At 39.9% G+C, this 26,340-nt stretch overlaps 1 protein-coding gene across 1 annotated transcript; it reads right to left on the reverse strand.

The window, feature by feature from the left end:
* Nucleotides 1-20,921: 20,921 nt before the first annotated feature.
* LOC310735171 (serine/threonine-protein kinase pim-1-like) lies at nucleotides 20,922-25,137 on the reverse strand (the record flags this gene model as incomplete). Its single annotated transcript, XM_083557748.1, has 7 exons — nucleotides 20,922-20,947; nucleotides 21,053-21,148; nucleotides 21,438-21,614; nucleotides 21,705-21,918; nucleotides 22,244-22,294; nucleotides 22,652-22,746; nucleotides 25,053-25,137. The coding sequence occupies 7 exons, from the start codon at nucleotides 25,135-25,137 to the stop codon at nucleotides 20,922-20,924; spliced, it is 744 nt and encodes a 247-aa protein (XP_083413874.1).
* Nucleotides 25,138-26,340: the final 1,203 nt, after the last annotated feature.

Below are 26,340 nucleotides of genomic sequence, written 5' to 3' on the forward strand. Positions count from 1 at the left end.
ATAACAAAACAAAGACAATTATGATGAAAGTAAAGAAATCTATATACAAAATAGGTGCACCTGCTCATGTGCATTCACTACAATGCTTCTCAGACCTCGTTCTCTCCACAATGCACCACTCCTACCACTCCCCCCCAATTGCCTTGGGAGACTGGTTTATAAAGTGTTTGCCCCTCCCCATGGACTCAACCATTTCACCCAAAGGGGTTTGGTAATTTTGTAGCTAGTCACCGAATGCACACACACACACACACACACACACACACACACACACACACACACTCAGTAGCAGGCCTGAATCGTGGCTCGGGTACGTAGTGGCCGTGAAAACAGAAAACTGGCCTCTTCACTCTCTGAAGCATATAAGAAACGAAAAGGGTACCTTAACTCCTTTAGAACTCTGTGGAATGACGGCGAAACCTGTGGTAGGTCTCCTCCAATCCTCGTCCTGCGTTTTGCCTGGCCGCCTATGTGTCACTCTCCAATACAGCCACCAGAAAATCGCTATGATCAGGGTCAGTATGTGGTCTTTTAAGCAGAATCTCCCAATTTCTCCTCAATAACAGTCCTTTTCTCCTTCTTTTGTTAAGGTCTTAGTATACCACTAAGCTGAGTCCGTTTTCTCACTAATTGCTTGCTCATTAGCTAATGGCCATGAGAGAAAAGTCCACCCGGTAAACTCAAATTTAACACATAAAACAATCAGTGTATTAACACACACGCTCTACACTTTAAGTAAATTATACAACTAGTTATTAAATAATTCACTCTTATTACTGCACATTTTCAGCTTAATCAATCCGATCAGCCTCCTGGCAGCACCGTCTCTTCCCTTTTTTTCTTTTTCCACCCAAATTCTAGATTTTCCGGGAAACCCGGGATTAACCAACAGCAAACAAGTAAAATAAAGACCAACTTAACATGTTGTGTCAAACACATTTTCCACATGTACACACCAATCAACCTTGATACCATTTGCGGCAGTCTTAAAGAGACAAGCACACATATTCTGTGACTTGGAATGAACGATTAATTTAGTCTCATCCAGAGCTAATCATATAATTGTAACCAAACTAACCCTCTATATTCTAGAATTATTTTCTAGTGGGTTATATATATATATATATATATATATATATATATATATATATATATATATATATATATATATATATATATATATATATATATATATATATATATATCACAGTACTCTGCATAAATAAAGAATAAATAAAAGATAAAAAATTTATATTATTTAGTGTATGTATTAATTAGTGTATGTGACAAATAAAATGTGATTTTATTTTATAAAAATATATATATATATATATATATATATATATATATATATTTATATCCTTTTTGATGCACAATTTATATACATTCCTGTTATGTTCCCCCTTTGACCTCTAAGCTAAGGGGTGTTTTGTTTACTTCCCGTGCACTGCAGAAATATAGTGATAGTGACAATACAGTGACTTTCCTTTTAATTGGTCCAAACAATCATCTTTAACTCTGATTATCTCCCCGTTTATGGCTTATTGTTTTATTAAGTAAGCATGATTAACAAAAATGATTGCAATATAAACTGACTCCAGTCAAAATCAATTTTCAATTAAAAATTTTTATTTTTGATGTATTTTGTACAAAAGCACAAATATATTTGTAGGTTTCAGATGTATTTGATGGCAGGTGTCTATCGAGTAGTTTGTAGTGCAGATCCTAAATCACAAAAAAAACAAAACAATTAGAGAACAAAATAACTTCATGAATTATAGGGTTCCTCTGTCTGTTTAAAAATAAAGAGAGAAAGAACAGCACAAATACCTTTGAAGTGAAACCATGGGTGATGCTCTATCTGCTCCAGGCTCGGACGGCCTGCTGGTTTGGTGCATAAACACCAACGGATCAGATGCATGCATTCTGTTAAACAATACACAAATACAAAAATCAGTAAAACATAGAGAAAAGAATAGAAACTTCACATAATGAAGTAGATGCTGTATAATATTTAACCTCTTAAAAACAGTTATGCATAATATATAACATTTTGGAATAAATATTATTGATTGCATATTAAATTATTCACACGTATAGCTGTTATAAGATCAAACAAATAAATGCTTCTATCTCTGTTCAAGTAAAATGTACAATAGAAACTTCAGCCTGCTTTGACTTATTCCATAACTTATTAGTCTTTGCAGTTTCTTACCATCAGAATGCCTTCTGGAGAAACGCACATGACCATGTTTCACGTCCTTCCGGGTGTTGAAAGGGAGAGAGCCACACACCAGTCTGTACAGTGTCACACCCACAGACCAGACAGTCGCTGGTTCTGCCAAATACTTTTTCTTTTTAAACCACTCAGGAGGAGCGTAGCTGGGTGTGCCTGTTAATGACATTCCAGTTAGTAAAAGAAGCACACATCTCATTGCCATGCAGAACTCAGATACGTTTTCAGAGCTTTCAGATTATATACCTGTAAATTCTTTGTACTTGTCCTTGATTAAGTCTCCGCACCCGAAGTCAATCAGCTTAACTTTAAGAGTGTTTGTCTGAACCATGATGTTTTCTGGCTTGACGTCACGATGCAAAATTCCTTGGCTCTTGCAATGCTTCAGCGCATCTATCAGCTGAACCATGACTAAACGAGCCACAGTCTCAGGCAAGCAGCTGCCATACCTACTGCAGAACTGGTGGAGGTTTTCACATGGTTCGGGTCGTTCCAGAACTATGAAGTAGCACTTTGGCTGTTCATACCACTCCAGAATCCGCAGGATGTTCAAACAGTATGGTTCTGTATTTACGATGGACATCAAAGCTACCTCAGTGGGCAGGAAACCATGTCCAGGCAGTAGAAAAGAACGAGTGCTACATATTATAACCCCAAACTGCTTATAAAAGTGTTCTGAATAACGTGATTATTATTATTATTATTATTATTATTATTATTATTATTATTATTATTATTATTATTATTATTATTATTATAGTATAGGTTATAAGGTTTTATGTACATTAAGACATGCAGAAGAAACTTACGATTTCCAGTTTTTTAGGTGCTTTACGTTTGGAGATGTACTTGATTGCAACCTGAGAAAATACAAATGTGTTCTGTGATTAGATGAAATTATTCACATAAATGAACTAAAAAGGATCTTATCTTTTATTTGGCCTTAGATGTTATATAATTTTAGCTGATCATAAAAGTGTAGTCATCACTTCTGCAGTTTTATTGAAAATCCTACATTGAGCCATGATGCCATGATGCTTATAAAAATCAGCCTCTTTCAAAAGTCACAATCACGTATCAGTGAACACTGCCATTCCTGATCTTATGATTAAATATTCAGCATGATGACTAAAAACAGGCTTCCCCAATGTGTATATTAAATTAAAAGATATGATGAAGTCAGAGATATAGAATAAAACAAGAGAGAAAAGACTTACTGGCAATCCATCTGCTTTACGTACACCAGCATACACAGAGCCAAATCCTCCTTTGCCCAGCAGTTCTCTCGTCTCATAAACCTCCAACAAATGTGCTGTAAAAAAAAACATCCAAAGATGAGTGTCTAATTCACATAACTAGTCCTACTGCTGTTCATCCACTTCAACTTTCTTTTGCCTTACCAATGCCTAAATGTTTAGGAGGTAGTTTATTTGTGTTGGAGACGTCAGTTTTCTCTTCTACTATCTGTTTTTTCTGTCTCTTCTGATGAGGCTCATTTTCATTGGGCAGAATATCAGGTTTCCTTTTGCCCCTAAATGATGACTTGGGTTGATCGTATGCCCTCTTCTTTATGTTCCAGCTTCCAGTGTGCTGGTTGATGTATAAAACTAAATAAAGAAAGAGATAAGAATTATAATTTTTGCATAAATAATGTGGTGATAATGCAGCAACATAAACACACACACACACACACACACACACACACACACACACACACACACACACACACACACACACACACACTAACACACACTAAGTGTATATTACTACAGAGGTGTTTTTAATATATGGGACAGTGAGGGTACATCACATTCACAAACCCTTGGACAAGTTTGCATGTATTTTTTTTTTTACCTAGTTTAGTTTTGTTGGAGACGTCCGTTTTCTCTTCTATTATCTGTTTTTTCTGTCTCTTCTGATGAGGCTCATATTTATTGGGCAGGTTATCAGATTTCCTTTTTCCCCTATATGATGATTTGGGCTGACCATGTGCCCTGTCCTTTATGTTCCAGCATCCAGTGTGCTGGTTGATGTATAAAACTAAATAAAGAAAGAGATAAGAATTATTTTTTTTGCATAAATTATGCTGTAATAATGCAGCAACACACACACACACACACACACACACACAAACACACACACACACACACACACACACACACACACACACACACACACACACACACACACACACACACACACACACACACACACAGTAAATGAATGTTGGTGTTCCTAGTAAATTGAGTGCACATCACATTTGCCCAATGTAGCTGCCATTTTGTTTACAGTTTATTTTCAGAATCTTTGTTTTGGTTCCTTGGACTTTTTATTTTCCAAGACTGAACTCAGAAATAAATTTAGATCAGTGAGTTTTAAGATACAGAGGTTTGATCTAATTGGGTAGAGTTTATTCTGGTGACATAAAGCATACATTTCTTTTTAACTTTCCATTACGGTCAGGAACTGGACATTGAGTCCGTTTTAAACAAGGATGTTATGTAGTGTTTAGCGTCTTACATTTTTTGTGAAACATTACAGCAGATGGCGCTTTATTCTCGGTTTTATTTCCTTCTTGCCCAAAATAACGCATCCAGCAGATATCGTTGTCCAGCAGTGAAAAGACGTCGCGTATCCATGGCAACATTTGATGTTGATGACGAAACAGTATGTGTACAGTTTTGTCTCCAGGTAACGCCTCTGTTTAGTTTACATCTGAGGGGTTCCACTACCACTGCCCTGTATTTACACATTTATATATATATTCAATAAAGAAAGAAGAAGAATGTGATATATATATATATATATATATATATATATATATATATATATATATATATATATATATATATATATATATATATATATACACACAGTACTCTGCATAAATAAAGAATATATATATATATATATATATATATATATATATATATATATATATATATATATATATATATATATATATATATATATATATATATATATATACACACAGTACTCTGCATAAATAAAGAATAAATAAAAGAGTCCAAATTAATATTAGTTAGTGTATGTATTAATTAGTGTATGTGACAAATAAAATGTTATTTTATTTTATAAAAAATTAAAAATAAAAAAATTATATCCTTTATGATGCACAATTGATATACATTCCTGTTACGTTTCCCCTTTGACCTCTAAGCTAAGGGGTGTTTTGTTTACTTCCCGTGCACTGCAGAAATATAGTGATAGTGACAATACAGTGACTTTCCTTTTAATTGGTCCAAACAATCATCTTTAACTCTGATTATCTCCCCGTTTATGGCTTATTGTTTTATTAAGTAAGCATGATTAACAAAAATGATTGCAATATAAACTGACTCCAGTCAAAATCAATTTTCAATTAAAAATTTTTATTTTTGATGTATTTTGTACAAAAGCACAAATATATTTGTAGGTTTCAGATGTATTTGATGGCAGGTGTCTATCGAGTAGTTTGTAGTGCAGATCCTAAATCACAAAAAAAAAAAAACAATTAGAGAACAAAATAACTTCATAAATTATAGGGTTCCTTTGTCTGTTTAAAAATAAAGAGGGAAAGAACAGCACAAATACCTTTGAAGTGAAACCATGGGTGATGCTCTATCTGCTCCAGGCTCGGACGGCATGCTGGTTTGGTGCATAAACACCAACGGATCAGATGCATGCATTCTGTTAAACAATACACAGATACAGAAATCAGTGAAACATAGAGAAAAAAATAGAAACTTCACCTAATAAAGTAAATGCTGTCATTCATCATTATTCATTTTCTCCCGCTTATCCGTAATTCGGGTCGCGGGGGCAGCAGTCTAAGCAGACCCCCGCCTTCGACTGCTGCCCAATCCTCACAGCACCGTCCCTTACGGTCCCTCCTGCAGGTGGTGAGCCCACGGGAAGGCGGCCCCACGTCACTCCGACGTCACGGACCTTGATATTTCCCTCGTAAGGGACCCCCGGAGCATAGAGGTTTAAGGGCCTTGCTCAAGGGCCAAAGAGTGGCAGCTTGGCGATACCGGGGCTCGAACCCCAGACCTTCCGATCTGCAACCCAGCGCCTTAACCGCTGGAGCCACCACTCCCCCAGTAGTAAATGCTGTATAATATTTTACCTCTTAAAAACAATTATTCATAATATATAACATTTTGGAATAAATATTATTGATTGCATATTAAATTATTCACACTTATAGCTGTTATAAGATCAAACAAATAAATGCTTCTATCTCTGTTCAAATAAAATGTACAATAGAAACTTCAGCCTGCTTTGACTTATTCCATAACTTATTAGTCTTTGCAGTTTCTTACCATCAGAATGCCTTCTGGAGAAACGCACATGACCATGTTTCACGTCCTTCCGGGTGTTGAAAGGCAGAGAGCCACACACCAGTCTGTGCAGTGTCACACCCACAGACCAGACAGTCGCTGGTTCTGCCAAATACTTTTTCTTTTTAAACCACTCAGGAGGAGCGTAGCTGGGTGTGCCTGTTAATGACATTCCAGTTAGTAAAAGAAGCACACATCTCATTGCCATGCAGAACTCAGATACGTTTTCAGAGCTTTCAGATTATATACCTGTAAATTCTTTGTACTTGTCCTTGATCAAGTCTCCGCACCCGAAGTCAATCAGCTTAACTTTAAGAGTGTTTGTCTGAACCATGATGTTTTCTGGCTTGACGTCACGATGCAGAATTCCTCGACTCTTGCAATGCTTCAGCGCATCTATCAGCTGAACCATGACTAAACGAGCCACAGTCTCAGGCAAGCAGCTGCCATACCTACTGCAGAACTGGTGGAGGTTTTCACATGGTTCGGGTCGTTCCAGAACTATGTAGTAACACTTTGGCTGTTCATACCACTCCAGAATCCGCAGGATGTTCAAACAGTATGGTTCTGTATTTACGATGGACATCAAAGCTACCTCAGTGGGCAGGAAACCATGTCCAGGCTGTAGAAAAGAACGAGTGCTACATATTATAACCCCAAACTGCTTATAAAAGTGTTCTGAATAACGTGATTATTATTATTATTATTATTATTATTATTATTATTATTATCATTATTATTATTATTATCATTATTATAGTATAGGTTATAAGGTTTTATGTACATTAAGACATGCAGAAGAAACTTACGATTTCCAGTTTTTTAGGTGCTTTACGTTTGGAGATGTACTTGATTGCAACCTGAGAAAATACAAATGTGTTCTGTGATTAGATGAAATTATTCACATAAAAGAACTAAAAAGGATCTTATCTTTTATTTGGCCTTAGATGTTAGATAATTTTAGCTGATCATAAAAGTGTAGTAATCACTTCTGCAGTTTTATTGAAAATCCTACATTGAGCCATGATGCCATGATGCTTTTAAAAATCAGCCTCTTTCAAAAGTCACAATCACGTATCAGTGAACACTGCTATTCCTGATCTTATGATTAAATATTCAGCATGATGACTAAAAACAGGCTTCCCCAATGTGTATATTAAATTAAAACATATGATGAAGTCAGAGATACAGAATAAAACAAGAGTGAAAAGACTTACTGGCAATCCATCTGCTTTACGTACACCAGCATACACAGAGCCAAATCCTCCTTTGCCCAGCAGTTCTCTCGTCTCATAAACCTCCAACAAATGTGCTGTAAAAAAAAACATCCAAAGATGAGTGTCTAATTCACATAACTAGTCCTACTGCTGTTCATCCACTTCAACTTTCTTTTGCCTTACCAATGCCTAAATGTTTAGGAGGTAGTTTATTTGTGTTGGAGACGTCAGTTTTCTCTTCTACTATCTGTTTTTTCTGTCTCTTCTGATGAGGCTCATTTTCATTGGGCAGAATATCAGGTTTCCTTTTGCCCCTAAATGATGACTTGGGTTGATCGTATGCCCTCTTCTTTATGTTCCAGCTTCCAGTGTGCTGGTTGTTGTATAAAACTAAATAAAGAAAGAGATAAGAATTATAATTTTTGCATAAATAATGTGGTGATAATGCAGAAACACAAACACACACACACACACACACACACACACACACACACACACACACACACACACACACACACTAAGTGTATATGAATACAGAGGTGTTTCTAATATATGGGACAGTGAGGGTACATCACATTCACAAACCCTTGGACAAGTTTGCATGTATTTTTTTTTACCTAGTTTAGTTTTGTTGGAGACGTCCGTTTTCTCTTCTATTATCTGTTTTTTCTGTCTCTTCTGATGAGGCTCATATTCATTGGGGAGGTTATCAGATTTCCTTTTTCCCCTATATGATGATTTGGGCTGACCATGTCCCATTTCCTTTATGTTCCAGCATCCAGTGTGCTGGTTGATGTATAAAACTAAATAAAGAAAGAGATAAGAATTAATTTTTTTGCATAAATAATGCTGTAATAATGCAGCAACACAAACACACACACACACACACACACACACACACACACACACACACACACACACACACACACAGTAAATGAATGTTGGTGTTCCTAGTAAATTAAGTGCACATCACATTTGCACAATTTAGCTGCCATTTTGTTTACAGTTTATTTTCAGAATCTTTGTTTTGGTTCCTTGGACTTTTTATTTTCCAAGACTGAACTCAGAAATAAATTTGGATCAGTGAGTTTTAAGATACAGAGGTTTGATCTAATTGGGTAGAGTTTATTCTGGTGACATAAAGCATACATTTCTTTTTAACTTTCCATTACGGTCAGGAACTGGACATTGAGTCCGTTTTAAACAAGGATGTTATGTAGTGTTTAGCGTCTTACATTTTTTGTGAAACATTACAGCAGATGGCGCTTTATTCTCGGTTTTATTTCCTTCTTGCCCAAAATAACGCATCCAGCAGGTATCGTTGTCCAGCAGTGAAAAGACGTCGCGTATCCATGGCAACATTTGATATTGATGACGAAACAGTATGTGTACAGTTTTGTCTCCAGGTAACGCCTCTGTTTAGTTTACATCTGAGGGGTTCCACTACCACTGCCCTGTATTTACACATTTATATATATATTCAATAAAGAAACAAGAAGAATGTGATATATATATATATATATATATATATATACACACACAGTACTCTGCATAAATAAAGAATAAATAAAAGAGTCCAAATTAATATCAGTTAGTGTATGTATTAATTAGTGTATGTGACAAATAAAATTGATTTTATTTTATTAAAAAAAAAAAACATTTATAAATAAATGAATGATATCCTTTATGATGCACAATTGATATACATTCCTGTTACGTTCCTCCTTTGACCTCTAAGCTAAGGGGTGTTTTGTTTACTTCCCGTGCACTGCAGAAATATAGTGATAGTGACAATACAGTGACTTTCCTTTTAATTGGTCCAAACAATCATCTTTAACTCTGATTATCTCCCCGTTTATGGCTTATCGTTTTATTAAGTAAGCATGATTAACAAAAATGATTGCAATATAAACTGACTCCAGTCAAAATCAATTTTCAATTAAATTTTTTATTTTTGATCAAATCAAATTTTAAATCAAATTTTTATTTATCACATACACATACATACAGGGTACGACATGTAGTGAAATGTTTTGTACGATGGTCCGGCACGAGGGAATAGGATGGGGGAAAGAAAAGGAGGCAGATAAATAACTATAAGGTATAAGAAAAACTATTAAAATAAAATAAAATAAATAAATAAAATAAAATAAAAGAATATAAGGTATAAAGATATATAGATATATAAAAGGATAATGTATGAAACAAATATACATATAAACAGTAAACAATGTGTAGTGAAAAATGTAAACAAAATAAAAATGTAAACAAAGGCAATTTGTGGTGGGTTGTCCATAAAGTGTCCGTGTGCGGTATGGTGTGGTGTAAAGGTCCGTAAAGTGTCCATGTGCAATATTGTGCAATATGGTCCATGTGGTATGAATAAAATAAAAAGCGCACTGTGCTGTGCAAGTCCAGAGTTTAAAGTGTCGTGGTGCGAACGGTGAGATATGTTTAAAGTGACGTGGTGCGAAGGTGAATATATGTACAGAGAAGTGTGATGATGATGGTGGAGAGAGTGGGCCAGTTCTAGATCCTGGGTGTTTCCTGGTTTAAACACCGGATGGCCTGCGGGAAGAAGCCCCTCCTCATTCTCTCTGTGTTCGCTTTCAGGGAGCGGAAGCGTTTTCCTGAACGCAACAGAGAAAAGAGTCCATTGTTGGGATGGCTGAGGTCCTTCATAATCTTCCTGGCTCTGGTCCTGCACCGCGTGCTATAGATGTCCTGCAGGTTAGGGAGCTCAGTGTGGATGGTACGTTCAGCTGAATGCACCACCCTCTGGAGGGCTCGTCTGTCCTGCATGGTGCTGTTCCCGAACCAGGAAGTGATGCTACCCATCAGGACGCTCTCAATGGTGCAAGTGTAGAAAGTCTTAAGCACCTGCGAGGGTAGTTTAAAGTCCCTTAAGCGTCTCAGGTGGTACAGACGCTGCCGGGCCTTCTTCACCAGGGTGTTGGTGTGACAGGACCAAGACAGATCCTGTGTGATGTTAACACTAAGGTACCGGAAACTGTCCACTCTCTCCACTGGGGTCCCGCTGATGTTTGTAGGTTGGTATGACCGCTCCCGCTTTGTGCTGAAGTCCACGATCAACTCCTTAGTCTTGCTGACGTTCAGGAGAAGGTTGTTCTCCTGGCACCATCTCTCCAGGTTTTTAACCTCCTGTAGGTAGACCGTCTCGTCGTTGTTGGAGATCAGACCCACCACAACAGTGTTGTCAGCAAACTTGATGATGGTGGTGGAGTTGGATGTGGCCACACAGTCATGTGTGTACATTGAGTAAAGCAGGGGGCTCAGAACACAACCCTGGGGGGCGCCAGTGCTGAGGGTGAGGGTGGATGAGGTGTGTTTTCCCACCCGTACGGCTTGTGGTCTGTCTGTCAGAAAGTTAGAGATCCATTGACACAGCGGCTGGCTGAGTCCCAGGACCTCCAACTTAGAGGTGAGTGTGGAGGGAATTATGGTATGCAACATCTTTGCATAATCCCCATTTCTTTGGTCCAGGTGGCTCATCGTGGTGTGGAGAAGATGAGCAATGGCGTCCTCAGTAGAGCAGTTCTGACGGTACGCAAACTGTAGTGGGTCCAGTGTGTCTGGTAGTGATGCAGTGATGAAGTCTCTGACCAGTCTCTCAAAGCACTTCATCACTACTGAGGTCAAGGCTACAGGGCGGTAGTCGTTAAGGCAGGCGGGCTGGGGTTTCTTCGGGCCAGGAACAATGGTGGACTGTTTGAAACATGAGGGGACATCAGACTGTTCCAGTGAGAGGTTGAATATCTCAGTGAACACCGGTGCTAGCTGGTCAGAGCAGGCTTTCAGAACCCGGCCTGTGATGCCATCTGGTCCTGCTGCCTTCCTGGTATTCACTCTCTTGAAAGCCCTCCTCACGTCATGCTCCGCGATGGTGAACGTGTTTACCTCTCCGGCTCTCTCGGCGTGCACGCTGGTTGTGCCGCTAGCGTGGTTAGCTGCAGCCTCGAAACGAGCGTAAAAGGTGTTTAGCTCGTCTGCCAGAGAAGCGTCCGCATTCACCATTTTAGAAGATGGTGTTTTATAGTCTGTTATTGTTCTTAGTCCCTGCCACAGGTTCCTAGAGCCCCAATGTTGAAACTGTGACTCTAGTTTCCGCCGGAGCAGTCGTGACGGCAGCCGACCTCACCGGCGCCATCTTAGACCTTTTAGGTCCAAGTATTATGTATTTTGTACAAAAGCACAAATATATTTGTAGGTTTCAGATGTATTTGATGGCAGGTGTCTATCGAGTAGTTTGTAGTGCAGATCCTAAATCACAAAAAAAAAAAACAATTAGAGAACAAAATAACTTCATGAATTATAGGGTTCCTCTGTCTGTTTAAAAATAAAGAGAGAAAGAACAGCACAAATACCTTTGAAGTGAAACCATGGGTGATGCTCTATCTGCTCCAGGCTCGGACGGCCTGCTGGTTTGGTGCATAAACACCAACGGATCAGATGCATGCATTCTGTTAAACAATACACAAATACAGAAATCAGTAAAACATAGAGAAAAGAATAGAAACTTCACCTAATAAAGTAAATGCTGTATAATATTTAACCTCTTAAAAACAATTATTCATAATATATAACATTTTGGAATAAATATTATTGATTGCATATTAAATTATTCACACTTATAGCTGTTATAAGATCAAACAAATAAATGCTTCTATCTCTGTTCAAATAAAATGTACAATAGAAACTTCAGCCTGCTTTGACTTATTCCATAACTTATCAGTCTTTGCAGTTTCTTACCATCAGAATGCCTTCTGGAGAAACGCACATGACCATGTTTCACGTCCTTCCGGGTGTTGAGAGGCAGAGAGCCACACACCAGTCTGTACAGTGTCACACCCACAGACCAGACAGTCACTGGTTCTGCCAAATACTTTTTCTTTTTAAACCACTCAGGAGGAGCGTAGCTGGGTGTGCCTGTTAATTACATTCCAGTTAGTAAAAGAAGCACACATCTCATTGCCATGCAGAACTCAGATACGTTTTCAGAGCTTTCAGATAATATACCTGTAAATTCTTTGTACTTGTCCTTGATCAAGTCTCCGCACCCGAAGTCAATCAGCTTAACTTTAAGAGTGTTTGTCTGAACCATGATGTTTTCTGGCTTGACGTCACGATGCAGAATTCCTCGGCTCTTGCAATGCTTCAGCGCATCTATCAGCTGAACCATGACTAAACGAGCCACAGTCTCAGGCAAGCAGCTGCCATACCTACTGCAGAACTGGTGGAGGTTTTCACATGGTTCGGGTCATTCCAGAACTATGTAGTAACACTTTGGCTGTTCATACCACTCCAGAATCCGCAGGATGTTCAAACAGTATGGTTCTGTATTGACGATGGACATCAAAGCTACCTCAGTGGGCAGAAAACCATGTCCAGGCTGTAGAAAAGAACGAGTGCTACATATTATAACCCTAAACTGCTTATAAAAGTGTTCTAAATAACGTAATTATTATTATTATTATTATTATTATTATTATTATTATTATTATTATTATTATTATTATTATAGTATAGGTTATAAGGTTTTATGTACATTAAGACATGCAGAAGAAACTTACAATTTCCAGTTTTTTAGGTGCTTTACGTTTGGAGATGTAGTTGATTGCAACCTGAGAAAATACAAATGTGTTCTGTGATTAGATGAAATTATTCACATAAATGAACTGAAAAGGATCTTATCTTTTATTTGGCCTTAGATGTTATATAATTTTAGCTGATCATAAAAGTGTAGTAATCACTTCTGCAGTTTTATTGAAAATCCTACATTGAGCCATGATGCCATGATGCTTATAACAATCAGCCTCTTCAAAAGTCACAATCACGTATCAGTGAACACTGCTATTCCTGATCTTATGATTAAATATTCAGCATGATGACTAAAAACAGGCTTCCCCAATGTGTATATTAAATTAAAACATATGATGAAGTCAGAGATATAGAATAAAACAAGAGAGAAAAGACTTACTGGCAATCCATCTGCTTTACGTACACCAGCATACACAGAGCCAAATCCTCCTTTGCCCAGCAGTTCTCTCGTCTCATAAACCTCCAACAAATGTGCTGGGAAAAAACATCCAAAAATGAGTGTCTAATTCACAGAACTAGTCCTACTGCTGTTCATCCACTTCAACTTTCTTTTGCCTTACCAATGCCTAAATGTTTAGGAGGTAGTTTATTTGTGTTGGAGACGTCAGTTTTCTCTTCTACTATCTGTTTTTTCTGTCTCTTCTGATGAGGCTCATTTTCATTGGGCAGAATATCAGGTTTCCTTTTGCCCCTGAATGATGACTTGGGCTGATCGTATGCCCTCTTCTTTATGTTTCAGCTTTCAGTGTGCTGGTTAATGTATAAAACTAAATAAAGTGTATTATAAAGAATTATTTTTTTTGCATAAATAATGCTGTAATAATGCAGCAACAAACACACACACACACACACACACACACACACACACACACACACACACACACACACACACACACACACACACACACACAGTAAATGAATGTTGGTGTTCCTAGTAAATTGAGTGCACATCACATTTGCCCAATGTAGCTGCCATTTTGTTTACAGTTTATTTTCAGAATCTTTGTTTTGGTTCCTTGGACTTTTTATTTTCCAAGACTGAACTCAGAAATAAATTTAGATCAGTGAGTTTTAAGATACAGAGTTTTGATCTAATTGGGTAGAGTTTATTCTGGTGACATGAGGCATACATTTCTTTTTAACTTTCCATTACGGTCAGGAACTGGACATTGAGTCCGTTTTAAACAAGGATGTTATGTAGTGTTTAGCGTCTTACATTTTTTGTGAAACATTAAAGCAGATGGCGCTTTATTCTCGGTTTTATTTCCTTCGTGCCCAAAATAACGCATCCAGCAGATATCGTTGTCCAGCAGTGAAAAGTCGTCGCGTATCCATGGCAACATTTGATATTGATGACGAAACAGTATGTGTACAGTTTTGTCTCCAGGTAACGCCTCTGTTAAGTTTACATCTGAGGGGTTCCACTACCACTGCCCTGTATTTACACATTTATATATATTCAATAAAGAAAGAAGAAGAATGTGATATATATGTAGAGCCCCTTACCCGTGTTATTTATAGTGTAGTAAGGAGCAGCACCAGGTTCACTAAACGAATGCCTCACAGATGTTGTATAAAGGCCCCTCTGATATCACTGAATAAATTGACTCTCGTGTAGTAAATAATCTTAAACATTAAACGTAGAATACCTCAAGTTCAAATGAAGAAACTCTCTAGCAAGTAATCAAACAGAACAAATTTAATAATAATAATAATAATAAAATTCATTAAATCTTAATACAAGAATTTAAATGACCCACATTATAAGCACTTTAAGTCTCTGATATAGTTAAACCCCAAAATCACATTTCACCAACATCACAATATAAATCAGTGCCGTAGCGATTTCTTCGGTGTCTGTATACACACTTGTAGTCAAATGTATGAAACTCTTTCACAAGAAGTCTGATTATTATTGTTACACAAAGTTCCTTAGTGCACAATGTGAACTATTTAAAGTAACCTGTGGGCCCACATACACACGCAAACACACACACAATGTGGTAGAGCGGCCTTTCGGGTTCGCCTTCTACTCAAATGATGGCAATACTCGAAGTGTGAGCGCCGTGCTACCAGCGTGTGTGTGCACCCACAGCGCTGTTACAAGAAACAGAGAAGAAGTGAAAGTATAGTGTGTATTGTCATGCTGACCATAGGGACAGTTCACTCTGTCACATCACCTTCCCCCTCTGCAAGCCGCGAGCTTGCCGGGTGGCCCGAGTGACGACTGGACAGGCTAGCTGGATGTTGGATCTCGCTCGTTCTTCCTCCCAGTTTGCTTGTACCAGTTCGGGTAATAGCGGTACATCCCGTCCCAAAATAACATCTGCCGGTAGGGTTTCAACAACAGCCACAGTGAGTAGGTAGGTCTGCCCGTTTATGGATACATTCACCTCGGTTTGGGGGTACTGTTTCACCTCTCCATGCACACATTGTAACTTTGTGTGATTTGTAAAAGACAAAGTGGTCATGTGACATCTTTTCACCAGTGACATTGAACTCCCAGTGTCCAACAAAGCCTTCAACTCCTTCCCATTAACGGTCACTGGAATGAGTTAGGGGTTCTCCATACAGTTCACTGTTCTGTCCTCCTTCCTTGGGACATAACAAAACCCCATCAGCTTGGCCTTTCTTGCTGGGCACACGGTTGCTTTGTGTCCTGGCTGTTGACAATAGTAGCACGTGAGTTTCTGTTCTCTGGTGTCTCTGTCCCCCTTGCTGGCTTGAATGTGGCGGCGAGATTCTCCAGCGCTCCATCCACTGGTAGAACTCTTCTGGTCACCTTTCACCAGTTGGAACCGACGACTCTCCTGGTGAGCGTTCCGATACTGCTGGGCAAGTTTGGCAGCAGCTAGCCCAGTTCTTGGCTCCCATTCCTTTACCTATATCCTGATGTCATATGGCAGGGCACGGAGAAACTGCTCAAGGATGACCATCTCACCAATCTCCTCCTTGGTGTGTAGTTCCAGTCGCACCCAAAGGTGGTACAAATGTCTCAGCCGATTATATGTCTCAGAGGGTGTCTCTGCAACTGGGGTTGTAGTCGCACGAAACCACTGACGATAGGTTTCTGGAGAAACGTTAAACTTCTCCAAAAGCACCTTCTTGAGCTCACTGTAGACCACTGCTTGGTCTTCATCCATCGCCAGGTAGGCCTCCAGTGCTTGCCCGCTCAACAGTGGAACCAGCTGGTAGCTCCAATCGTCCTCCGGCCACTTCCAGGTTCTGGCGAGCCACTCGAACCGATGCAGATAGTATTCAATGTCTTCCCCTTGCTGGAAGCTTGGCAACTTGGGCTCGGTTCTGAGCATTGGCTGACTGGTGGGCGTCGGTGTGCTCTCGACCCTCAGTGCAGTAGCACTTCCACGGGGAGCTGCTGTAGGAAGCTCAAGTTGTGGGCTTCCTGCTGGAGTGTGCGAAACCCTTGGGGACAGGCTAATTCTCCAGGGTGCTGGTGTGGGCAGCTCCATTCGTGGGCTCTCCAGGCCCAGCAATGAAGAAGCTGGTTGGATGGTGTGGAATTTTTTGATAGGCATCGATACAACCAAGTCTATACAACCAAGTCTATATTTAGAAAAGTAATTATCAGTTAAGTTGTTTTAGTATCATTTAATAGACTAAGTATACTCTTTGCTTTAATAAACCTGCCTAACAGGTTGACCTTAGACCAATGTAACCAAAGCCTATTGCTTGCTTATAAAGAAACCACAACAGAGACCATTTAGAAAAAGACCACCATGTTTATTAAGGACGACACTCCCAGTGGGAACACTTAGGGAAAAGATGACAAGGACGACAAACCAGCCAGGGACTGTTAAGAGACAGACTACGGTAGGGCTTAGAAGACAGGGACCCACAGGGGTCAGGCCCAAAGCCAGACTCAGGCTCAGACTCAACCATGATGACACTGTCAGGAGATGCCCAAGGAGTAGGAGGAGAAGAGGGCCCATGAGGAGGATTGCAGGGAGAAGTAGGGGAATAGGAAGGAGAAGCACCTTGACGAAGATCAGGCGAACTAGGACCTGAGTCAGGCCCAGAATCAGGTGCACTGTCAGTGCCAGAAGAGAGGGGAGCCCCAGGAGGAGGACTGACAGGCAGAATCAACACAGGGTCAGTCTGAGTGCCCACATCAACGGTAGAAGGAGAGGTGTGGGCAGAAGGGGAAGAAGTAGGACGATCAGGACCATCACAAGGGTCGACCAAATAGTTGTCCAAGTCATCAAGCAAACGGGAGATCTGGAAATGGCGATAGGAAGAAATGGGAGAAGTGCAACCCCTAGAGTAAGGGTGAGACCTCTTGCGTCTAGTGGTTTTGTAACGAGCTAGAAAAACACAAAGAAAGAAGAAAACAAGGCCAAGGTCAACGAACAGCATGGTGGCAACTAAATGGGAAGAACCAGTCTAGTACACTAGGTACTGAACTAGTGCACAGCCAAGCTTAAGAAAAATATCTAACACACAGCCATATAATCAACTATAACCATAGCATTAGCAGAAAAAGGTACATAAGAGCATTAAAATGAAGGTCTAAGGAGAAATATATAATCATAGAATAAGGTAAAATAAGAGAAGAAACTTACGCATAATCAAGAAGAAGAAAATAAGAAAATATCCAAAGGAACTGAAGGCTAGTCCAAAATAGTGTTGCTCAAACAAGCGTTAAGACAAGAATGAGGAAGATAGGACAAGTTTTAAAAAAATAAAACCCCAAGAAGGCCCGAAAATAAGGGGATATAGGTAAGAGGGATCACGTGGAGGAAATGACGAAGGGAAGAGGAAGAACCAGGAGGGAACGAAAATAATGGGAATTAGGATTCACCACGTGATGCATAATAATGAGTAGGAAGGGCCCAAAAATTGGGTGGGTCAGAAATAATGGGATTTCAAGTAGAACCATGTAAATTAAGGTAGGAGGTGCCTAGAGGCGCCTGCACATAAATAAGAGACGCTCTCAGCAGAGAGGGTAGTCGAGTTTTAGTCTCTTCTAAGAGCAGTCTCTTTTTGAGCAGTAGGATTACCTTCAAGACCGGTCTGAAGACTTTCGTTCGGGATTTTATTTGGTACTTTCATCTTTTGGCGAGCTCTGATTTTGGAAACTACCTAAAAGTTCAGGGTGGAAATCACCTTAGGTGATTCTCCCATTAGGGTTTTGGGGACTTTCCTTTTGAAGCGCTTGCAAGCATCTATTATTCTGAAAAGGAGTTTTTCTACTGGATTATATCTGTTTTGGTGATCGATCTTCTCTGCAGAGAAAAGAAATAAACTTGTATTTTGCTGTCCTTCTCATCCAAGTCTCTGGGCCTTTTATTGGGAGTTCTGACCGAGTTAGTGTTAATTAAGAACCAAAGAGGTAAACTTGGAGCACTCCTGAGGTGTTTGGTCTCAGAGGGGATTCTGAGATCCGACAATGGCTTGCTGCATGGTCTCCTGCAGAGCCTTTAGCGCTTGAAGGTAGCGTTGCTCTTGCTGCTCCTGTGCTTGCATGAACTGCCGAGACACCTCTGCCATCCCTTCTTCGAATGGTTTAATGGGCAGCCCTGCTCCAGTCCTGGATGCCGTGCCCTTGGGTCGTACAGGAGGCAACCAATCCTCCTCTCGCTCTTCCTCAGTTGAATCCACTGTTCCCCAGGCTCCATCTTCATCAGTGGCTGCCTGGGTCTGGGACCGAAGCATCATCCTGGCCTTGCGTCCTCTTGGCACTGTCCTGCGAGTAGCCATCCCACTTCTGACACCAAATGTGGAAGAGCGGCCTTTCGGGTTCGCCTTCTACCCAAATGATGGCAATACTCGCTTTGATGTTCTGTGTAAAGTGGTGTTTATTTACAGTGTGCTCAAGTGCAAAGTCCAAATTATATACAATACCCCATGAAAGAAAAAGTGGCAAAATAACAAAACAAAGACAATTATGATGAAAGTAAAGAAATCTATATACAAAATAGGTGCACCTGCTCATGTGCATTCACTACAATGCTTCTCAGACCTCGTTCTCTCCACAATGCACCACTCCTACCACTCCCCCCCAATTGCCTTGGGAGACTGGTTTATAAAGTGTTTGCCCCTCCCCTTGGACTCAACCATTTCACCCAAAGGGGTTTGGTAATTTTGTAGCTAGTCACCGAATGCACACACACACACACACACACACACACACACACACACACACACTCAGTAGCAGGCCTGAATCGTGGCTCGGGTACGTAGTGGCCGTGAAAACAGAAAACTGGCCTCTTCACTCTCTGAAGCATATAAGAAACGAAAAGGGTACCTTAACTCCTTTAGAACTCTGTGGAATGACGGCGAAACCTGTGGTAGGTCTCCTCCAATCCTCGTCCTGCGTTTTGCCTGGCCGCCTATGTGTCACTCTCCAATACAGCCACCAGAAAATCGCTATGATCAGGGTCAGTATGTGGTCTTTTAAGCAGAATCTCCCAATTTCTCCTCAATAACAGTCCTTTTCTCCTTCTTTTGTTAAGGTCTTAGTATACCACTAAGCTGAGTCCGTTTTCTCACTAATTGCTTGCTCATTAGCTAATGGCCATGAGAGAAAAGTCCACCCGGTAAACTCAAATTTAACACATAAAACAATCAGTGTATTAACACACACGCTCTACACTTTAAGTAAATTATACAACTAGTTATTAAATAATTCACTCTTATTACTGCACATTTTCAGCTTAATCAATCCGATCAGCCTCCTGGCAGCACCGTCTCTTCCCTTTTTTTCTTTTTCCACCCAAATTCTAGATTTTCCGGGAAACCCGGGATTAACCAACAGCAAACAAGTAAAATAAAGACCAACTTAACATGTTGTGTCAAACACATTTTCCACATGTACACACCAATCAACCTTGATACCATTAGCGGCAGTCTTAAAGAGACAAGCACACATATTCTGTGACTTGGAATGAACGATTAATTTAGTCTCATCCAGAGCTAATCATATAATTGTAACCAAACTAACCCTCTATATTCTAAAATTATTTTCTAGTGGGTTTTATATATATATATATATATATATATATATATATATATATCACAGTACTCTGCATAAATAAAGAATAAATAAAAGATAAAAAATTTTATTTATTTAGTGTATGTGTTAATTAGTGTATGTGACAAATAAAATGTGATTTTATTTTATAAAAAAATATATATATATATTTATATCCTTTATGATGCACAATTTATATACATTCCTGTTATGTTCCCCCTTTGACCTCTAAGCTAAGGGGTGTTTTGTTTACTTCCCGTGCACTGCAGAAATATAGTGATAGTGACAATACAGTGACTTTCCTTTGAATTGGTCCAAACAATCATCTTTAACTCTGATTATCTCCCCGTTTATGGCTTATTGTTTTATTAAGTAAGCATGATTAACAAAAATGATTGCAATATAAACTGACTCCAGTCAAAATCAATTTTCAATTGAAATTTTTTATTTTTTATGTATTTTGTACAAAAGCACAAATATATTTGTAGGTTTCAGATGTATTTGATGGCAGGTGTCTATCGAGTAGTTTGTAGTGCAGATCCTAAATCACAAAAAAAACAAAACAATTAGAGAACAAAATAACTTCATGAAATATAGGGTTCCTCTGTCTGTTTAAAAATAAAGAGAGAAAGAACAGCACAAATACCTTTGAAGTGAAACCATGGGTGATGCTCTATCTGCTCCAGGCCCGGACGGCCTGCTGGTTTGGTGCATAAACACCAACGGATCAGATGTATGCATTCTGTTAAACAATACACAAATACAAAAATCAGTAAAACATAGAGAAAAGAATAGAAACTTCACATAATAAAGTAGATGCTGTATAATATTTAACCTCTTAAAAACAGTTATGCATAATATATAACATTTTGGAATAAATATTATTGATTGCATATAAAATTATTCACACTTATAGCTGTTATAAGATCAAACAAATAAATGCTTCTATCTCTGTTCAAATAAAATGTACAATAGAAACTTCAGCCTGCTTTGACTTATTCCATAACTTATTAGTCTTTGCAGTTTCTTACCATCAGAATGCCTTCTGGAGAAACGCACATGACCATGTTTCACGTCCTTCCGGGTGTTGAAAGGCAGAGAGCCACACACCAGTCTGTACAGTGTCACACCCACAGACCAGACAGTCGCTGGTTCTGCCAAATACTTTTTCTTTTTAAACCACTCAGGAGGAGCGTAGCTGGGTGTGCCTGTTAATGACATTCCAGTTAGTAAAAGAAGCACACATCTCATTGCCATGCAGAACTCAGATACGTTTTCAGAGCTTTCAGATTATATACCTGTAAATTCTTTGTACTTGTCCTTGATTAAGTCTCCGCACCCGAAGTCAATCAGCTTAACTTTAAGAGTGTTTGTCTGAACCATGATGTTTTCTGGCTTGACGTCACGATGCAGAATTCCTCGACTCTTGCAATGCTTCAGCGCATCTATCAGCTGAACCATGACTAAACGAGCCACAGTCTCAGGCAAGCAGCTGCCATACCTACTGCAGAACTGGTGGAGGTTTTCACATGGTTCGGGTCATTCCAGAACTATGTAGTAACACTTTGGCTGTTCATACCACTCCAGAATCCGCAGGATGTTCAAACAGTATGGTTCTGTATTGACGATGGACATCAAAGCTACCTCAGTGGGCAGAAAACCATGTCCAGGCTGTAGAAAAGAACGAGTGCTACATATTATAACCCTAAACTGCTTATAAAAGTGTTCTAAATAACGTAATTATTATTATTAATATTATTATTATTATTATTATTATTATTATTATAGTATAGGTTATAAGGTTTTATGTACATTAAGACATGCAGAAGAAACTTACAATTTCCAGTTTTTTAGGTGCTTTACGTTTGGAGATGTACTTGATTGCAACCTGAGAAAATACAAATGTGTTCTGTGATTAGATGAAATTATTCACATAAATGAACTGAAAAGGATCTTATCTTTTATTTGGCCTTAGATGTTATATAATTTTGACTGATCATAAAAGTGTAGTAATCACTTCTGCAGTTTTTTTGAAAATCCTACATTGAGCCATGATGCCATGATGCTTATAACAATCAGCCTCTTTCAAAAGTCACAATCACGTATCAGTGAACACTGCTATTCCTGATCTTATGATTAAATATTCAGCATGATGACTAAAAACAGGCTTCCCCAATGTGTATATTAAATTAAAACATATGATGAAGTCAGAGATATAGAATAAAACAAGAGAGAAAAGACTTACTGGCAATCCATCTGCTTTACGTACACCAGCATACACAGAGCCAAATCCTCCTTTGCCCAGCAGTTCTCTCGTCTCATAAACCTCCAACAAATGTGCTGTGAAAAAACATCCAAAAATGAGTGTCTAATTCACATAACTAGGCCTACTGCTGTTCATCCACTTCAACTTTCTTTTGCCTTACCAATGCCTAAATGTTTAGGAGGTAGTTTATTTGTGTTGGAGACGTCAGTTTTCTCTTCTACTATCTGTTTTTTCTGTCTCTTCTGATGAGGCTCATTTTTATTGGGCAGAATATCAGGTTTCCTTTTGCCCCTGAATGATGACTTGGGCTGATCGAATGCCCTCTTCTTTATGTTCCAGCTTTCAGTGTGCTGTTTGATGTATAAAACTAAATAAAGAAAGAGATAAGAATGATTTTTTTTGCATAAATAATGCTGTAATAATGCAGCAACACACACACACACACACACACACACACACACACACACACACACACACACACACACACACACACACACACAGTAAATGAATGTTGGTGTTCCTAGTAAATTGAGTGCACATCACATTTGCCCAATGTAGCTGCCATTTTGTTTACAGTTTATTTTCAGAATCTTTGTTTTGGTTCCTTGGACTTTTTATTTTCCAAGACTGAACTCAGAAATAAATTTAGATCAGTGAGTTGTAAGATACAGAGGTTTGATCTAATTGGGTAGAGTTTATTCTGGTGACATGAGGCATACATTTCTTTTTAACTTTCCATTAAGGTCAGGAACTGGACATTGAGTCCGTTTTAAACAAGGATGTTATGTAGTGTTTAGCTTCTTACATTTTTTGTGAAACATTAAAGCAGATGGCGCTTTATTCTCGGTTTTATTTGCTTCGTGCCCAAAATAACGCATCCAGCAGATATCGTTGTCCAGCAGTAGAAGTCGTCGCGTATCCATGGCAACATTTGATATTGATGACGAAACAGTATGTGTACAGTTTTGTCTCCAGGTAACGCCTCTGTTTAGTTTACATCTGAGGGGTTCCACTACCACTGCCCTGTATTTACACATTTATATATATTCAATAAAGAAAGAAGAAGAATGTGATATATATGTAGAGCCCCTTACCCGTGTTATTTATAGTGTAGTAAGGAGCAGCACCAGGTTCACTAAACGAATGCCTCAGAGATGTTGTATAAAGGCCCCTCTGATATCACTGAATAAATTGACTCTCGTGTAGTAAATAATCTTAAACATTAAACGTAGAATACCTCAAGTTCAAATGAAGAAACTCTCTAGCAAGTAATCAAACAGAACAAATTTAATAATAATAATTAAAAAAAAAGAACTCATTAAATCTTAATACAAGAATTTAAATGACCCACATTATAAGCACTTTAAGTCTCTGATATAGTTAAACCCCAAAATCACATTTCACCAACATCACAATATAAATCAGTGCCGTAGCGATTTCTTCGGTGTCTGTATACACACTTGTAGTCAAATGTATGAAACTCTTTCACAAGAAGTCTGATTATTATTGTTACACAAAGTTCCTTAGTGCACAATGTGAACTATTTAAAGTAACCTGTGGGCCCACATACACACGCAAACACACCCACAATGTGGTAGAGCGGCCTTTCGGGTTCGCCTTCTACTCAAATGATGGCAATACTCGAAGTGTGAGCCCCGTGCTACCAGCGTGTGTGTGCACCCACAGCGCTGTAACAAGAAACAGAGGAGAAGTGAAAGTATAGTGTGTATTGTCATGCTGACCATAGGGACAGTTCACTCTGTCACATCACCTTCCCCCTCTGCAAGCCGCGAGCTTGCCGGGTGGCCCGAGTGACGACTGGACAGGCTAGCTGGATGTTGGATCTCGCTCGTTCTTCCTTCCAGTTTGCTTGTACCAGTTCGGGTAATAGCGGTACATCCCGTCCCAAAATAACATCTGCCGGTAGGGTTTCAACAACAGCCACAGTGAGTAGGTAGGTCTGCCCGTTTATGGACACATTCACCTCGGTTTGGGGGTACTGTTTCACCTCTCCATGCACACATTGTAACTTTGTGTAATTTGTGAAAGACACAGTGGTCATGTGACATCTTTTCACCAGTGACATTGAACTCCCAGTGTCCAACAAAGCCTTCAACTCCTTCCCATTAACGGTCACTGGAATGAGTTAGGGGTTCTCCATACAGTTCACTGTTCTGTCCTCCTTCCTTGGGACATAACAAAACCCCATCAGCTTGGCCTTTCTTGCTGGGCACACGGTTGCTTTGTGTCCTGGCTGTTGACAATAGTAGCACGTGAGTTTCTGTTCTCTGGTGTCTCTGTCCCCCTTGCTGGCTTGAATGTGGCGGCGAGATTCTCCAGCGCTCCATCCACTGGTAGAACTCTTCTGGTCACCTTTCACCAGTTGGAACCGACGACTCTCCTGGTGAGCGTTCCGATACTGCTGGGCAAGTTTGGCAGCAGCTAGCCCAGTTCTTGGCTCCCATTCCTTTACCTATATCCTGATGTCATATGGCAGGGCACGGAGAAACTGCTCAAGGATGACCATCTCACCAATCTCCTCCTTGGTGTGTAGTTCCAGTCGCACCCAACGGCGGTACAAATGCCTCAGCCGATTATATGTCTCAGAGGGTGTCTCTGCAACTGGGGTCGTAGTCGCACAAAACCGCTGACGATAGTTTTCTGGAGAAACGTTAAACTTCTCCAAAAGCGCCTTCTTGAGCTCACTGTAGACCACTGCTTGGTCTTCATCCATCGCCAGGTAGGCCTCCAGTGCTTGCCCGCTCAACAGTGGAACCAGCTGGTAGCTCCGATCGTCCTCCGGCCACTTCCAGGTTCTGGCGAGGCACTCGAACCGATGCAGATAGTTTTCAATGTCTTCCCCTTGCTGGAAGCTTGGCAACTTGGGCTCGGTTCTGAGCATTGGCTGACTGGTGGGTGTCGGTGTGCTCTGGACCCTCAGTGCAGTAGCACTTCCACGGGGAGCTGCTGTAGGAAGCTTAAGTTGTGGGCTTCCTGCTGGAGTGTGCGAAACCCTTGGGGACAGGCTAATTCTCCAGGGTGCTGGTGTGGGCAGCTCCATTCGTGGGCTCTCCAGGCCCAGCGATGAAGAAGCTGGTTGGATGGCTTGCTGCATGGTCTCCTGCAGAGCCTGCAGCGCTTGAAGGTAGCGTTGCTCTTGCTGCTCCTGTGCTTGCATGAACTGCCGGAACACCTCTGCCATCCCTTCTTCGAATGGTTTAATGGGCAGCCCTGCTCCAGTCCTGGATGCCGTGCCCTTGGGTCGTACAGGAGGCAACCAATCCTCCTCTCGCTCTTCCTCAGTTGAATCCACTGTTCCCCAGGCTCCATCTTCATCAGTGGCTGCCTGGGTCTGGGACCGAAGCACCATCCTGGCCTTGCGTCCTTTTGGCACTGTCCTGCGAGTAGCCATCCCACTTCTGACACCAAATGTGGTAGAGCGGCCTTTCGGTTCGCCTTCTACCCAAATGATGGCAATACTCGCTTTGATGTTCCGTGTAAAGTGGTGTTTATTTACAGCGTGCTCAAGTGCAAAGTTCAAATTATATACAATACCCCATGAAAGAAAACAAAACAAAGACAATTATGATGAAAGTAAAGACATCTATATACAAAATAGGTGCACCTGCTCATGTGCATTCACTACAATGCTTCTCAGACCTCGTTCT

Source organism: Silurus aristotelis (assembly GCF_946808225.1).
Source record: "Silurus aristotelis genome assembly, chromosome: 1".
Classification (NCBI taxonomy): Eukaryota; Metazoa; Chordata; class Actinopteri; order Siluriformes; family Siluridae; genus Silurus; species Silurus aristotelis.